The 17536-nt window shown below is 38.1% G+C and overlaps 1 protein-coding gene across 8 annotated transcripts in view; it reads right to left on the reverse strand.

Annotated features, from left to right (window-relative positions):
- Window positions 1-17536, reverse strand: part of itpk1b (inositol-tetrakisphosphate 1-kinase b) — a 26983-nt gene that overhangs the window by 5609 nt on the left and 3838 nt on the right. For all 8 annotated transcript variants that reach the window (XM_024270047.2, XM_024270084.2, XM_036209844.1 and 5 more), the window contains 3 exons: window positions 15955-15979; window positions 9215-9340; window positions 5392-5509 (listed from right to left, as the gene is read on the reverse strand). In XM_024270047.2, the coding sequence (XP_024125815.1) occupies window positions 5392-5509; window positions 9215-9340; window positions 15955-15979 (269 nt within the window). The remainder of the gene's footprint in view (window positions 1-5391; window positions 5510-9214; window positions 9341-15954; window positions 15980-17536) is intronic.

Genomic DNA, 17536 nt, shown 5'->3' on the forward strand with positions numbered 1-17536 from the left:
GTTAAAGACCCACTAATAAAAATTGTGTTTCTAACATGTTCATGCGGCATTTTTCTGATGGAGGACATGAATAAAGAAAATTCAGCTTAAAATTTTCATTTTTTTTGTATGTCATTTTTTAAATTGTGAATTAGGAACAGACAAAATAAAATGCTGTTTGAAAGAAAAGTTTTTGTGATGTAAAAAATACATAAAGCTGGCCACAAGATCCCTGCTCCGAGCTCGAAGCAACAGGGCGACTGTCGGTCTGCAGAAACTATGTCATACAAAATGACTTAAGTTTTTAGATTTTGGACAAAAACAGCATAATCATAATTAAAAGAGCACTTGGAACGCTTTTATGAAAGATCAAAAAATGATTGGATTGTGTCTTTAAACAAGTCCAATCAATAATAAACTTATAGTATATGACTATTTTAATGTTAATTTTAATGTAATGCAACCAATTTGTAAGAAAAACTATTTTTACTAAAATCCTAAACAAAATGTGTACGTTTGCATTTACATTAACATTTTTTTTCAATAAAATTTGTTTATAATTGCTTACATATTAAATATCTGCGTTTATTAAAGTATTAATCAGCTTCATAAATCAATTTATGATAAAGATAGCAGCTAAAAAATAAACTTTGTACTTCTCACAACCCTTTAAAAACTTTTTGTGAATAAATTCTTTTGTTTTTACTTTTGTTTTCTGCATTAGTGACTTCCTCTTCTTCATTTCCTTCAAAACTATTTTGCCTCTTCCATTCCACTTGTGACTGGTAAACACATATTTTAATTTGGTCCAAAAACTTTCAAAACAAACAACCGAGGGCCTTCGTACCTCTCGTCCCAAACAAAACACAACTGCGTGTTTGTGTACGACTTCAGAGGACACCACATTATGCAAACCTTTTCCGCACACGGGTTTCCACTGTGCGGTTGTGTAACGAGTCTTCCTTGAGTCTTTCATGAGTAAAACCTCCCCTGCACTCGCATATTTCTTTTTGAAACACAAGCAAGCATGCAATTTCACGAGGAACTACTTCATATGAACGTGTCATCAGATCCTACAGCTGACAGACAACAGTCCTCCTGAAGAGTTCACCAGTTGCCTGGCAACAGACAAAACAAGCGACACCGTAGCATTACAATCGTGCCACAGCGTGATTAAAGATATTTTTTTTTTTTTTAACCAGACCTCAAAAATCTTATCTTGAAGAAGACGGCTGACTCACTCTATTGAGACTAAAATAAAACAAAAATTTCTGCAGCTCAGACTTCATCAGGATGCATCTCCCTGCGATCCATCCGACTATTAGATATATGTAGCAGATAAAGCATCAGCTTGGAGAGATCACTAAAGGAAATCAGTTGGGGTCAAAGTAGGAGCTGGCGAATGCTAATGACAGACGCACAATAGAGGCCGTGCCGGTCTTTGTATGGTGGGGGCCCCTGTGATTGCTGGAGCTCCGGTTAGTGCTGAGGTCAGGAGAATCTCATCTGCCTGCATTAAGTCCAGTCTTTCAAGCTGGACTCAGATTTGGAGGGAAATGGTGATGCCACATTAACCTCCACACTCCACTTCAGCTGTGGCATCGTCTCATCTTAATGTAGCCTGCATTTTCAGTGTTTGAAACTGTATAAAAAAAGTCCGCTAACAATTTTTTTTTTTAGGGTTTTATGCTTCTTTTATGTTGTTGAGCATATGTCTTTGTATTAAAATTCAGATTGAGATTTTTATATTTCCAATTTTGCATTTCAGTCAAAAAGTTAGTTTTCTATAGAATAGATTAAAAAAAGTATGCATTTTAGACTTTTAATTAGTGGGACTTGTAATAGTTGGGAAGAGAATAATAATTTAAAAAAAAGGCCCCATAATGGATTTTAAAAAGTCTAAAATTTAGATCTCAATGTTTGAATCTAAAACTAGGAAATATGAAAAGAATTTCACCTTATGAGGATATGAAATACATAAGAAGAGAGTGAGAACATTCAGGAGATGCCATGAGTTGTTAGATTCATTTAGAAACCATTTACTAAACATGTTTTTGGAGTTAGTGCTCAAATGTTTTGGTGTTTTGCTACAGATGAAAGACATTTGTTTTATTTTCTCTTTAACAACTGCTTTAATGGATACTTTGCAATCAGTAAGCTGGGATGATTACCCACAAGTCATCTCTGCTACTCATTCTCATGTGACATCAAAGCAACAGAAATAGTAACATATGAATAGAAAATGCTTCATATTTCAGTGGAAGTGTTTCTTACTTAGAAACAGAGGAAGGAAGTCTGAGAGTGTGGAGTTAAGTTTGAGCAGTGTGGGGGCTTGATCTTGGTTGACACTTTAGGAATATGTGGGTGGCAGGGAGGTGCGTTCTCTTCTTCTGTCTAAACATTGCACGCGTGCAGCAGACCCAGTGGAGCCAAGGACAACCTTTACTGAAGGGAATTCCAAACTGGGGGCCCACGGGCCACATGTGGTCCAGGAGCAGCTTGGAGGGGCCCGGAGCACGACCACTCCAAACAATGCTAATTACATTTGTTTACTGCGTTATGAATGAGGGCAGAATTTCCCCACGTGTGTTTAGTCCATGAATGCAGCATGTCGAGGGTGGAAAGTTCTTTTCCGCCTAAACAGCTTTCATATAGAAAAACAAAAACCTGACTCTACTTGAACTGGAAAGATCCGTTTAATGAACCATCATCACTTGACCCACTTAGACAGGCCAACTTAAAAGTAATATCCTATGTAAAAAAAAAAAAACAAAAAAAAACTTGCCAATTCTAGGTTGAAATCTTTACCCAGAATTTTATGTTTTTACAAATTTTAGAAAATGTAGGTTGTGCAGAAATGTGTCATAATTTTCTAAAACAACTTTAGGAAAAAAAATTACATATGTTGGAGATATTGATTTATAAAGCAGCATAAATCAGTTATATATTGGGGTAAACTTGGTTTTTCATTGTGGAGAATATGTTTTCATCTGACTCCTGTGTCAGTGTAACTTCAGCCACTCCAGGCTGCATTTATGATTTTCTCTTGGCAATTGTTGGCTACAATAAAAGAGCTGCTGGCAACGCTGTGCTTTTAAACAGGTTCCAGCAGATAAAGATCCAGAGGGGATTTTTTTTTTTAAACAGGCAGCATTTCTAAGATTGACATCGCTGGTTTGAGGAACCGTCATCATTTGCAGACACAACATCGGTCCTAAACACAGAACACAAAAAAAGACCTTTTGACCTCAACATTTTCTATAATAAATACAGTGCTACACATGAAATTGCAAATTTGCAGATGTAATTAATGGTTCATCCTGTCTATTTTTAACAGCTCAGATTTTTTATTTACAAAGATGAGCCACGTTTTTTTCCCCTCAGTGACTATAAATCAGTTTAGCCCAAAAGCTAAAATAAAATTTTATTTACATGCTTTAAGCTTCTATTTTTCAAAAAAGAATAAGCTGTACATTTGCAGATTTTCCAAATATTTTTTCCCCCACAAAGTAAACAATAATTCTCAAAATGTCAAAGGATTGGGGTCCACAGACACACATTAAACTAAATATTAGTATGTCAGAATTTTATGAATCATTAGATTTACTTGTGAAATAGGAAATCATTTCCTTGAATTGGATTCTATTTCGACACCGACAATATTGGCTGACAGAGACAGTTTCCTTTTATTAGGGCTTCCTGAAGCCTCCGTGAAGGATTTCAAAGTAAAGTTTACATTTGACCCACTTGAACGTTTTCGGGAATATTCTTGGAGCCGTCGCTAAAAAGGGAAAAGCAACGTTGACCCAACAGCGGTTTCTGTTGTCTGTAGAAACAGTACCAATGCATTAAAACTAATGTAAACACAAAATCTATCAGAACACAGAAAGTTTCATTAAGTTATTTTTAAAACATAAATCAATGGTACTAGTTCATTAATTCTAATGTTTGGTAGTTTTATGGAGCAGATGACATTAAAATGAAGCAAATCCTCTTTGAATTTGGAGCAGAAATGTGAAATCCTCAGTCCATTCAACACCAGTGAGTGACGGTAATATAAAGTTCACATCCCACAGAAAGGACAAGCACACCTCAAGTGCTTCCTGCAATTGAGTACTACTCTGAGTCATGCAGAACATGGCAGCCCCCCCTCCTCTGCCTTTTCACTGCTGTGTTGTCTTGGCAGCTCCTCCAAGACTCCATGAGGAGGAAGAGAGTGTTTCTAGCAAAGACAAGCTCAAACCCTCCCACACCATCCACCGTTTCAGGCCAACCTTCACCCAGGTTCTCCTTTTGTGCTGACAAATGAGAATGCATTCATGTACAGCGCGGCGCATTCCGTTTTTTGTGTTAAAAGGTATAGTCACAGCTGTGATGTGGGATTAGAGTGGCTTACAGACAATGCTGCTTTCTGCTGGAGAGCTTTGGTTGTAGACTTTTGTCTGCAGAATATTACGTGCGGTAATGACAGCAGAGCAGTGTTAAAAAAGGAAGAAGTTTTAATAAATGCAGGCATTGTGTTATCTTCCTCTTTACACAAATTGCACTTGGAGAAGCGGAGTGATGAAGCATATATTAGCTGTTACGTAACGGCCATCACATCTGTTTGGATAAAACGGCCTCTTCTCATGGCTCTATTTTAAGAAAGCAGCATCGCAGCCGACATTCAGAAACAGCCCCTGATCTGTTGCTGCGACACCAGCCCGCAGCCCCACACGCACTCAGAAACAATTAAAAGGTTTACATTCCCGCTCCATATACGGCGCTCAGGGAAGTGTAGATGAGTCACAGGTGGGCTTACAGTGTTTGTCCGTCAGGAATGCTCTTGTCGTCACTGCACCCCGCTATGACACGCTGCCGCCTGATTCGTTTATATTCGCTGTGGCAGGAGAAGGTGCTGCTGGATTGACTCAAAGTGAAGCTTTGATCCAATGGACACGCGAGTTCATTTCAGGTTAAGGTGAGGAGAAACTGAGAGGGGCTCTTTGTGGTGTGCAGGGAAGAATTGCATGTCGTGCCAAGAACGTCTCATCTGCTTGGGAAATGGAAACGCATAATTCAAGTGGGAAGTGACTCATGTTTTGACCAGAGCAGGTCCTCTGGAGGTGATGAGGAAAGACAGACCCTGCAGGATTCACACCTCCATCCCCTCAATAGCGTTGGAGGACATGTTAAAAAAAAAAAAAAAAGGGCCAGAAGGGCCACGCTCTCATCGTCAGTTACTTTATTGTTTTAAACAACTTCTACTTTTAGATAACACCGAGGATGGAGAAGGAACAGAGAGACTAAAGGAACTGACGATCCTCTTTTGTCTACCTGTTAGCAGTAAACAGAGAACCCTGTATAAACAGCGACGCATGATGCAACGCAGCTAATGTCACAGCTTCTGCCACTTCACACCACAGCATTTACCTTGCATGCGGCTCTCTATTCTGTGGACCAGCTGGTAAGACTTGCAGCGATCCAGCAAAGTCCGGATGGCTGGGAGTGGATCCAGAACGACAGTCTCGGGGTGGGCATCGATGTAATCCTGAAAAAATAAGCATAAAACGGTCAAAAACACTGAAATATGTTACTTTTCTTTAATATTATTACACAAGAGTTTATAATCCTGACTTTATAATCCATTTTCACTAAAAACCCTGACATAACCACGATACATTAATGCTTAGTGCAGTGAAGTTCAGGTGTGTCGTTGGAAATTATTCATTTTCACTCATCTAAAAACATTTCCTATCACCAGCAGATCCTTTGTGTTTATTTGGTTCCAATAAAAACTTTTTGATAAGAATGACAGCCACAACTAGCTGTTTTTTGGAAAAGTCCCACCCCTCCAACTGTCTCCGCCAATCATTCTTGGAGGCTTAATCATGTCATCAGTCTGACCAATCAAAAGTTAACATCCTCACTTTTTTGTTGCAACTTGGCTTATAAAGTCTCACAGTTCCAACAAAAATAACAGCTAAAAGTTGTGTTTAGTGGTGTAGCTTCTTGCAGGATCCAGTGTCAGACCGTGGAAAAAGTGAACAAAATAATGAAGCTCAGAGATGTAAGTTTGTCCAGCATTAGCTTTTGCACTGCATCTCCCATAATGCATTGGGTTAAATTGACAGTACTTCTGCACTATGCTACTAAAATAAAACAATTTATTTAAACAAAAATAAATAAAACAGTTTTTGTTAAAGTTACATTTTGTATTAAGGCTAATTAAAAAAAATAAAACTTCCAAATGTTCACTTTTTGTGTTGTTACAATTGAACATAAACATGAATATAATGTGATTTTTGTGTGTAGAAAAAAAGCATGTTGTGATCATATAATTGCTTAAAAACTACCGTTACTCTGGCACAAACAAAATAAATCACTCTCTGGAAGAATATTTTACTGTTTTTTTTTGGTGATGTCACATAAATTGGAATATTAATAAAGTTATTAATACATTAATAAAGGGGAAAACAACTACTGAGTAAATTTTTAACTAATTTGGTTGAAAATTATTTTTGAAAACAATCACAACTTTATTACAACATTTTGGAAAAACAGCTGCAACTTCCAGCTTTTCTGCCTGAATTATTACAAAAATTGTCACGAGATTGTGGAGGAATTGTACCTCAATACAGACTACAGAGCTTCTCCTGTTTTACACATTTAGATGCTGGTGTGGTGTAGAATTTTGGTCAAGGAGAAAGTGTACCTTGGCTCAAGAAAGGTTGAAAAACACTGGCTTAGTGGACTACAAATGAACTCTATCTGCCTATCTTGCTTTTCTCAGACCCATTATAAAAGTATACAGACATGTCAGTCACTTCAACTCAATCAGCACCACACCTCCTGATGACCTGCAACAGGATAAACCAGCTAATGGATTTATGTGCAGATATGTTTCTTTCTTTTCTTAGAACGGCAAGCCTCCTCTATCATATTACCAATTGGAAAAATACCAGCAATAAACAGAAAGTATTAGAGCCGTGTACTCAAATGGATACATGTAGATTGAATAAATATAAAGTGACAAAGAGTTCAAGGGTCAGTTTGATTTATTGTGCATGTATCTGTGTGCAGAAAAAAGAACGAGAACCGTGTGCCGGCGGGTCTATCCAACATCGTCTTTGCATGGCCGGCTGATCGGTCACCAGAGGTCAGCTATTTTACATAACTGAGCTCGTCTTCTCCTGTTCTTCTGTTGTCTCTGTGCAACATCTCCTCCTCCAACGTACCCTCCGTGTATCAGCGTCTGATCTACAGAGCTCCACCAACAGCTCATCTCAGCCAACCTTTAGCAATTCGCCGATGCCATCAGGTCGTCGGCTTATCTGCTACCTCTACTCACACCCTCCATGTTTACTTGAACATCAGGAATCCATGTATAAATGGGGAAAAAGGTGAATTTGTAAAATGACTTGAACAAAGAGGGCAGACAAACACCCTTCTGACAAAGACCAATTTGCTAAATTTACTGCCATCTAACAGACAGAAGCGATAAAACAGCAGATTGTAAGTTTAAGACTAAATCTTCCAAGGATAGCTATGATGTTGACAAAAACGTAGGAATTTTAGCATCTTGGAAAAATAAAAACGCAGACAAGAGGATTTAGGTTCAAAAGAGACGACGGCAATGTTGAAGAGGAAATGAGCGAGAGTTATGTCAGTGTGAGAGTCGGACAGGGCCAGACAAGAACTGTTAATTATTGAGAGCGGGTCCGTTTCAAGTGAAGGGTAAACAGATCAAACAATCCCATGACACCACATGCAATGTTTTGAACGTTTGCATGAATCACATCCAGAAAGGGAGTTCTTTAAAACTCTAACTCAACTAGAGTCAGTTCATGTTGGGCTTCTCTGCCGAGATCTACTACACACAGGAATTTCCAAACTTTCTAGGAAGTATTAACTGGGTGTCTTAAAACCAAATATATTAAAACTTCCCATTTGGGAAGAAATTTGCCCCAAGTTATGTGCACATAGCTCTAGGATTAAGCCTAGTCACCACATTGCATCAAAGGACGACATTTTACTTAGACAAAAGACTCAATTACAGACAGCGACACAGGTTCTCTCGGCAAAGAAAGAGTGCTGTGACAATTAGAAAAGTGTAATTATCTCTCAAAGAAAATTTTAATCCAACAAGAAAGCCGGGTTCAAGTACAAAGCCAAACTGGATCAAGATCAAGTCAAGGTAAGGTAGAAAACCTGTTTCGTTTGTGCGGCGCGACTGTAGTTCATCTGACATTCGCCTCTGAGGCGCAGAAGTTAGCCTGCAGTTATTTCCCATCATCCCTTTGTTTACATTCTCTCCCACAAGCTTAAAGGCCCTCACATGCCCAACCAAAGTGGTTGGCCATGCACCAAAGACGTACATGGATCTATTTGTCTGCAAGTGAATGCATCAGAATGGAGAGGAGCAATACGTTTTTTCAAATTGTATATTTTCATCTGTTCCTGATTAACAACAATTTGAATAAAGAAATACTCAGAAATCCAATTTTAAGACCAACTTATTTATATATGTCCTCAGTAAGATACCACAAGAACATGTTAAAAACACAACTTTCATCAGAGTGGGTGTTTAAAGAAAATAAGAGTTTTCATTGACCTTTTAAATGAAGCTAAATGTTTTTAGATCTAGCTGTTAACATCATTTTGGTTCTACCCATTTATCAGTGAAAAACTGCCTGCTCTGAGTCATCCTGTGGGTGAGCAAGAGAGATATCCGGAAGTATTAAGAAAAAAATTTATACATTATCTGATACATGGAAATCTACCAGACACAAAAGCAAACCAGTTTTTCTAGTGTGTGATCTGCTGCTCTTTGTGACATAGTTATCACTTCAGGAAAGCCTGAACAAAATAACCGCTGTAAAGTGCTTTCAGTTACACCATTTAGGTCGGCTGAGTCAACACGTTCTCCGGCCCATTTGATTCCTTTATGATCCTGAGCCGTGTCTGCCTGTTTCTCTGAAAACCTTATCGGGTCAGTTCCTTGAATTTGTTATCATATTCCTTGAACAGGCACCTAAAATTTGTGTTAATACAAACGTATATCAAGGTTAGGTTTTATTGTCTATAACAAAAGTTTCACCAATCAGTAAATCTGTCATTTACTTTTCTTGTCTGAAGCTTTAGGCGTTCCCCTAAAAAGGTTTCAAGACATAAAATCAACCAAACAACTGAGAACCAAAGTTTTGTTTTTAACCAAATTCATTAAGATCACGAGAAAAATCAAAGGATTGCATACCTGCACTCTTTGTACCAGCATCACTGCCTGGGAATCATTCTGGTCAGCTTCCAGGATCAGGTCAGTCAATTTGTGGATGATGACATCTAAAGGACCTTGGTCCTCCAGAGGTTGGCTTAAATCCAGCTGTGGAAAAAAAATAGCAGAGGTAAAACACATGCATTTATGAAGAATGGATTCATTTGGTGCAAGTTTTAACATTCATATGAAAACTGAAAGGGAAACTACAAGATAAATGTTTCTCTGGTTGCCAGAATTAAGATGCCATTCCTTTACACCCTTGAGCAAGAGGATATGGAACATTATAAAAATTGCAGTTAACAAAAAACAAATAAACCTGAAAAGGTTTATTTCAGGTTAAAATCAGAATTTGTTTGTCCTCCCTCTCCTATAGCAAAGTAAACCAGGTATTCATGCTGATCTGCACAAAACTGCCAGTGGGTGGAAAGGTTGCAATACATTCTGACCTGACACCTCCTTGAGCTATTGCAGGCAGCACTTACAAATGATCCCTTCTGATGCAAAAATGTGGGATCAAAGAAAAAAAAAGTTACTACAGACAGTAAAACGCATTAATAATAAACACCCGTTTTACTTCTCAGACAAAGTGCTATAAAATTCAAAACAGCAGGTCCTTTTGGGAAGTTGTTAAACTTTTGTCCTCCTTTTTCCACATCAAATCGTCTTTTTCTAGGAAATGGTGAGGATGATGCAGCATTGTCTCCTTCCTTCTTAATATACTACTTTGACTCCAGTTCAGCTATAATTTATGCATTTATTTCAAACTGGAAAGCATTTTTTCCATTTTAGATACTTTTCTTTTCAGTCTGGTTGAGCGTAGTGAATATACAGAGAGGACATACTGAATTTGCATAGATTTTATGTTTAACTATGCAGAAAAAGAACCTCTTTCTGCATAAGAAGTCAAAACAAATGCAGCACAGATGCTACTCTGATAGCAGAGCTGCTATTGCATCACACCACAGTGCATTAAAATCATTGCTGACGGGACGACTGGCTCTATACTCGAAGACAAAACAGCCACGCCTGTATAAATAGATTGGCCTTGGGTAGGACCTACTGTCCTTTGTGCTGTCAAGACTGTGTAAAGCAGGTATGAATACACCCTAGTCACACAGGTGTGGATCAATGAGACGCTGTAAAACTGCAGTTTCAGTTGGTTTAAGGTTGGCCGCAGCCAGGAACAACATTTGCTGGTTAATGATTGTAAGAGGTGTGAGGGATAGATGACTAATCAAGAGCACCCTTTGCTCAGATCTGCAGCTCGCTTCGCCTTGAATGTAAAGCAGTTTAAATCAAAGACTAAGCTACAATAGATGTGCCAACAAAATTAGCAAACATATATAGAGCAAGTTTAAATGTAAAGAGATATGGCACACAAAAAAAAGTTTTTTTTCCTTAATGACGTGTTAGGTCATTGGGTAAGACCTTATTGTGCCATATCACCTAGTTTTGTTCTTTTCCTTGTCCTAACGCTGCTGGATTTCATTCCAGTGGCCAGTTTAAACTTGCCTCTAACCTTCATGTAACACATCGACACACGCATACAAAAATGTCTGCTGGAACGTCACGCTCGTCTAGAAATTACAAAAAAACTCCCTTTGCTATTCTCCTGTAGCTGCAAAAAGGTTTGATGAGCTGAAATTCAACGGAATATGGCTCACTTTTCAAAAAAAAAAAAAAAAAAAACAGACCAGCAAAGCAACAACAAAAAACATTGTGTTAAAAAAATAATTTAAACTTCACAATTCATTAGTTATTTAACTAAAGTGAGACACTGCAGAGGTGGTGCAGAATGCTTACGTAGAAAAGAAGACTATATATAAACAGTTGACACAAAACTTCAGCAGAAGTTTTTAGGAATCATGTGCTTGACAAACGCAAACCACGTGTTTCCACAGAACAAATAAAACTTGCTCTTATGATTTCAAAAACAGTGGTCATATTCATAAATGTCACGAAACAGTCCGCTTCCTGATCTCCAACGCTGGCTTACATAATCTGAAAAAGTGACGGATACGTTTACTCATGATCAGCTGGGTGTGTATATGTATGTGTAATCAAGAAATAGAGGTTAGTACGCTGCTTACACAACACAGAGGGCCAATACACAAGAAAAAAAAAAAAAAAATCATCCAGGTCAACACCATTGGGCATAAGCAGCACAGATGACGAGGTTGTCCTTTTCTTGTGGACACGCTGGACAGAAACTTGTCCCAAAAGTCACCACTAAAGTCATTGATGTCCTGCTAAATGCTTAAAGCAGAAATGTCATCTGACGTCTTTCCTCCTCCCTCTGGGACTGAAAGCTAAAGCTGGGCCACAGTTGAGACGGACAGCGTGGAAACGACTCTCCTGATGGGAGCGGGAAGGTCGAGGCCACCACATTTTGATGTAGATTACAGTGGGCCGTTCTTCGGTGGGAATCTTTTTTTTGGAGGCAACATAAACAACGATGGTCTGGACCACCCTAACCTCACCTAACTCGCATTACTGTTGTTGAAGCCTGTAGGAAGTATGCAGCCAGGGCAGAATGATGCAATCAATAGCTGCTCAAAGTTGACAACTGACACTTTAAGGTCAAACTGTGTGTGTGTGTGCGCAAAAACAACTATGTATTCACCTTGGATCAACTAAGAAGACTGAAGATGGGACTGTTGTTCTAAAGTAAAACCACAATGGATGAAACAGTCAGATGACAGGCCATCTACTAGTCAAAATCCATGGAGAAAGACGTCACTTCCCGCCAACAACCTGACAGCTCCAGATGAACAAACATTACTTTGTTGCTTAAAGGTGGAGTCAGAGTTACTTCTATTGATTTTTAGGTTGCAGAAAAGTTCATCAGAAGTCGATCTTCAAACAGCGGGAAACTAAATCCTGTCATGTGAAAATGAAAAATATTTTAACTGTCAATATTGGCACAGAGGAGGAAAAAAAATACAAGAAAAATATGCTACTGCTTTACAAAACAAATAGCATTTTGAAATTCCATCAAACTGTGTCTTGTTGAATTTCTAAATGAATTTTACATGGAAATCATTATATCAACAAAAGCTTTCTTAAGGATTGCATTTGAGCTTCCACATTTTATAAGTACAAACATCCGGATAGTAAAACTATCTGAATTAAAGTTACAGAGTTAAAAAGAAAACAACTGACAAAATAAAACGAAAAGGCTAGATGAGTTCTCGTGGCAGTAAGTATGAAAACCATACTTATTTCCGGCCCTCTCACATTCAAAGCCTTTATATATTTTTCCACGAAGTGAAATTTAACATGGTAGATCGTTACTAATTTACTAAAGACTTAGTCAGCCATCGATTGTGTAAGTTCTCCCACTTAAAAGGATGAGAGAGGCTTGTAATTTTCATTATTGGTATACCTCAATTATGAGACACAATGAGAAAAAAAAATCCAGAAAAAAAAATACATTTTCTGATTTTTAAAGAAATTATTTGCAAATTATGGTGGAAAATAAGTATTTGGTCATTTACAAACTAGCAAGATTTATGGCTTTCACAGACCTGTAACTTTTTCTGTGAGAAGATCCTCTGTCTTCCACTCGTTACCTGTATTAATATCACCTGTTTGAACTCGTTGTCTACATAAAAGACTCCTGTCCACAACCTCAAACATTCACACTCCAAATTCCACTATGGCCAAGACCAAAGAGCTGTCTAAGGACACCAGCAACAATGTTGTTGACCTGCACCAGGCAAGAAGACTGAAACTGCAACAGGTTAGCAGCTTGGTGTGACAAAATCAACTGTGGGAGCAATTATTAGGAAATGGAAGCCATACAAGACCACTGATGATCTCCCTAAATCTGGGACTCCCCACAAGATCTCACCCCTGTGGGGTCAAAATGATCACAAAAACCTTAGAACCACATGGGGGGACCTAGTGAATGACCTGTAGAGAGCTGGGATCAATGTTTTGAAACCAGCGATGGCCTAAAAACATCAGTGCTCTAGAGGAGATCTGAATGGAGGAATGGACCAAAATACCAGCAAGTTTGTGGAAACCTTGTGAAGGCTTACAGAAAATGTTTGACTGCTGTCATTGCAAAAAAAGGGTATATAACAAAGTATTGAGTTGAACTTTTGCTATTGACCAAATACTTATTTTTCACCATAATTTACAAATAAATTCTTTATAAATCAGACCATCATTTTCTGTATTTTTTTTCATTTTGTTCCTCATAGTTGAGGTACATCTATGATGAAAATGACAGGCCTCTCTCATCTTTTTAAGTGGGAGAACTTGCACAATTGGTGGCTGACTAAATACATTTTTGCCCCAATGTACCATCTGTAACATGCCTACAAACTGTTTTTAATTGTTTTTTTTTTATTAAAAATACATTTTAAAGAAATCCCTAAAATATTCACAAATGTCTTAACAACCTTTGGAAAAGCAGCAGCACCAAAGTCACATTGTGAGGATTTAATTCCCTGAAATTTAAACTAATGTTTTGAAAACCTAAAAAAATGTGACAAAGGATGCATTACATCCTGTTACTCTTTAGCTAATCCAGTGGTGTTTTGCACTGGAATAAAAATAATAATAAAAAACCCACAAAACAATATTGGTCTTTTGGGAGGAGTTCTATTCATCCTTGGTTATGTGCTACTGAAATGCCATCTCCAGGGTCAATCTGTCTGTCACTTTACAGGGACAAGGCCAGGTGATTAAACTGGCTGAAAAAGATAAGTGTGGAGCCATAACCTATCATTACCTTCTACTGAAGGTTATCCACACAACACCACACTTCTATCATTCCACAAAACAACCCAGAAAGGGTATAAAAAATAAGGCGCTAGCTTATCTGTGAATGAGTATCATCTGTATACGGTTCAACCTTGGGAACTCCATTCATAACAACCCTCTTTACAGTATCAACACTCACCAGACGACCTCATAGTTGACTTTAATGCATCTACCAGATTTCATGAACTTTGAGGCATCAGAAATGCTGGATTTCAAAAATAAAGAAGTATTTTGGTTCAAATCGGAAACATTAAATACTCAACTTGTCAAAAGTAAAGGTCTGCAGCGAGTACAAAAGGCTACTGGGTTCAGATATTTATACTGAAATCGGAGAAGACATCATTGTTCAAAGACTTAATGCACCAAGGCTAAAACAAGACAATGGATGTCTTTCTCTTTGCCTCAGGACAGTATAGGCTGTAAGCAGGCAGCTCAATCTGTGCGCTCAAAAACACTTCTTTATAGTGTTTTTATCTTTATTCCAGTGCAAAGGGAGAGTAGAAACTGGTACAGTTAGACGGAAAAACCACAGTCGAATAGCTGCTGCTTTCTGAGAGTCCATGAGGATCCGCGGTCTCCCAGGAGAGGGTGACTGCATAGTGGGAAACAAAGCCCTGCTTACTTTGGGACAATTCCCAGGACAAGGCTCAGACAAGGCTGATAGCTGCAGCACTAGAGCTTCAAACATAAACAAAAACTAAAAAATAGAGGAGCTGATAAATGGGAAATTTAGATTTTCTATTCAAACTCAGAACAGCAAAGCGCACGGCTGCTTTAGACATAGTGACAGTGGTTTGAAGCTACTTCGTGTGCCGCTGTGTTTACCTTCAACTGTGTGGTGGTGTGAATGATTTCCAGTCATGACTTTAAACTTTTGTTCCAGGGGCCTGTATTTACATGAACTTCACCCATGTACCATGACTACAGCTAAATACTGACTCAAGTAAGACATTTCTAAAAACAAAACATTCAAGAGGTAAAATATACATTTACCTGAACGAAAGTACACTTTATACCAGAATAAGTGTGTAATAAATGCAACTCCCTACAAAGGATTCGGAAATGACAAATTGTCATTCCTAAATGAGTAACCATTACTATCAACCTGGTTTTTCCAGATCAGTCATGCAACCGTTTACTAGCAAAAGAAAAAAAACTCTTAGTTCCATTTCCTTGTCATTATTTAGGTCAAAGACTTCTGGCACAGACTTTGGTGTATTCCTCATGGCAACAAACAATGTGATGTCAGCTGACAGCAGATCCTTCAGAGTGAATGGCAGGTTTTCTGACTCAGACGTTGCTCATTTGGTTTCTGTTTGTACCTCAGATCACCGTAGAGGTGAAAATAGAGGGTAAGAATGTTCCATGACAGTGTAACTCACAACACACAGAAAAGAGCGTTTACAAAAACAATAGAGGCTCCCGAGGTTCATAGAAGTCATGTTTAAAAAAAGATGTTTTTTTACATTTTTCCATCATCCAAGGTTTTATACATCTATATATAGAGACATCTCTCTTCTTTTTTGGTTTTGGTTGCTTGAAATATACCAACTCCAAATCCATAATGATGTGTAGAGACTTATAGAAGCATCAAAGCTGTGATCTAGATTAGAGGATCTCTGGATGCATTTTTTTCTTAAAAATATAGATTCATTGTAGAAACCACAGCAATAATCCTGATAAAAGTGCACCTACAACCATTACACTAAATTAAATAAAAACAGCAAATCCTCCAACCAAAACTACATTTGCTTCTTCAAATTAGTTTTAAATTCTTTGACAGCATTTCTACAAGCTAGAGTGAAGAAACTAAGCAATAAAATAACATGGGGGTGGACTAAAGAGTAATATTATCCTCCTTGTGAATTGTCAATAAACAGCATTTGCAGTGAAATTTATTAGAACCTAAGTAAAAAGGAATAACACAAAATGTGTTGTCTGCTTACCTGAACAACATCTATGCCTCTTTTCCTAAAAAAGAAAGAAAAACAAAAGAGTAATTAGTTAAGCATGGGTGTTAGAAACAGTGTCACACCGTTTAACTGGTTTGGAATAAAATGATTGCATGAAAGATAATACATGACAGGACCAAACATGCTTATAAATGAAAGCAAAAAAAAGAGGCATATCAAATGTCCTTAAACCCTTTTGAAAGCTCACTGGTTCCCATTTCTCCAGTGAGATTACAACAAATTCTCAGTGGAGAACATTTCCACAATCCCCACTGAACAGGCTTTTCTTCTGTTGTTCAACTTCTCAGAACAAAAAAGGCAAACACACACACACACACAACACATGGGACAACACAAAGTGCCAGCTCCTTGTTACTAGAACTTACAATAATAACAATGCAAACATTACACCAGCGCTAAATCAGCTTGTCCAAACCAGCTGTTTCTGAGATTACAGTTCCATGGTAACAAAAGTGGAGCCATTCACGGCTTCACAACAATGTGAGTATTTAATACCGCAGCTGGCTCGTTTCATGTCAATGGAGCTTCAGTTTCATCCCACCTCAGACACAGATCATTTGCTCCCTCACATTTTAACAAAGCCTGTCGAATGAAAAGGATGAGGATGGGACATCCACCAGAGAACCAAGTCTAAGGTCAGATGATTTGATATGGAGCAACAGATCAGAAGAACTGTATGGTCATGTTAGCCTGGTCTAACAGAACGTGGTGACCCTGGTTTACATATAATCTAACCTTTAGGCTCTTTGTATCAATATGGTTTGGAGTAAAATGAATGTGCGACAGAAAAAGTCCTGACCAGCAGGAACCCCTTGAAGCCAGCTGAACGAGACAGGACAGCGTCCGCGGTGATCTACCTCACAATGCCAGCTGCATGCTACATGAAGAGAGGGAAGCGTCACTGATTAAATATGAAGTGGGTCATAATTAAGGAGGAAGCTAGTAGAAAGATAAGCTGTCATGTATACAGTGGTGTGAAAAACAGTTTGCACATGTCCCAACTTCCTTTTTACTTTACATGATTGTCTCACTGAAATATGTCAGATATTCAACACTTTTAAATTAAGAACAAAGATAACTTTAAAGGGACGCTATTATAAAAAACTGAGGATGACTTTACCATAAGAATGAGGATGGGCAAAAAAAAAACCTATAGCAATTGTCAATAATGGCGGTAGTGTGATGGTTTGGGGCTATTTTGCTTCTTTATTACTTGCTGTGGTACATTAAACTACATTTTAAGTGTCTTCTCCTTGTTCCTGACTTTAAGCCGAAGCACACTTTGGTTCTGCAGTTATTCAGATCATGCGTGCCATCTCAGTTCTGAAGGCTTAAGAAGAACAAAAAGGCTTTGGAGGGGCCTCAAAGTCTTGACATAAATCAGATTGAGGTTCTGTTGCATGATCTTAAAAAAGGTGCTCGAAAACTCTGCTGATTTACAACAATTCTATAAACAGGAGTGGGCCAAAATTCCTTCAAAACTCTGTAAAGGATTGCTTGCCAGTTGTCGCTAAAGGCTATTAAAGTCAATAATTCTTTGTTGGGATTTTCACCT

This window comes from Oryzias melastigma, linkage group LG22, assembly GCF_002922805.2.
Source record: "Oryzias melastigma strain HK-1 linkage group LG22, ASM292280v2, whole genome shotgun sequence".
NCBI lineage: Eukaryota > Metazoa > Chordata > Actinopteri > Beloniformes > Adrianichthyidae > Oryzias > Oryzias melastigma.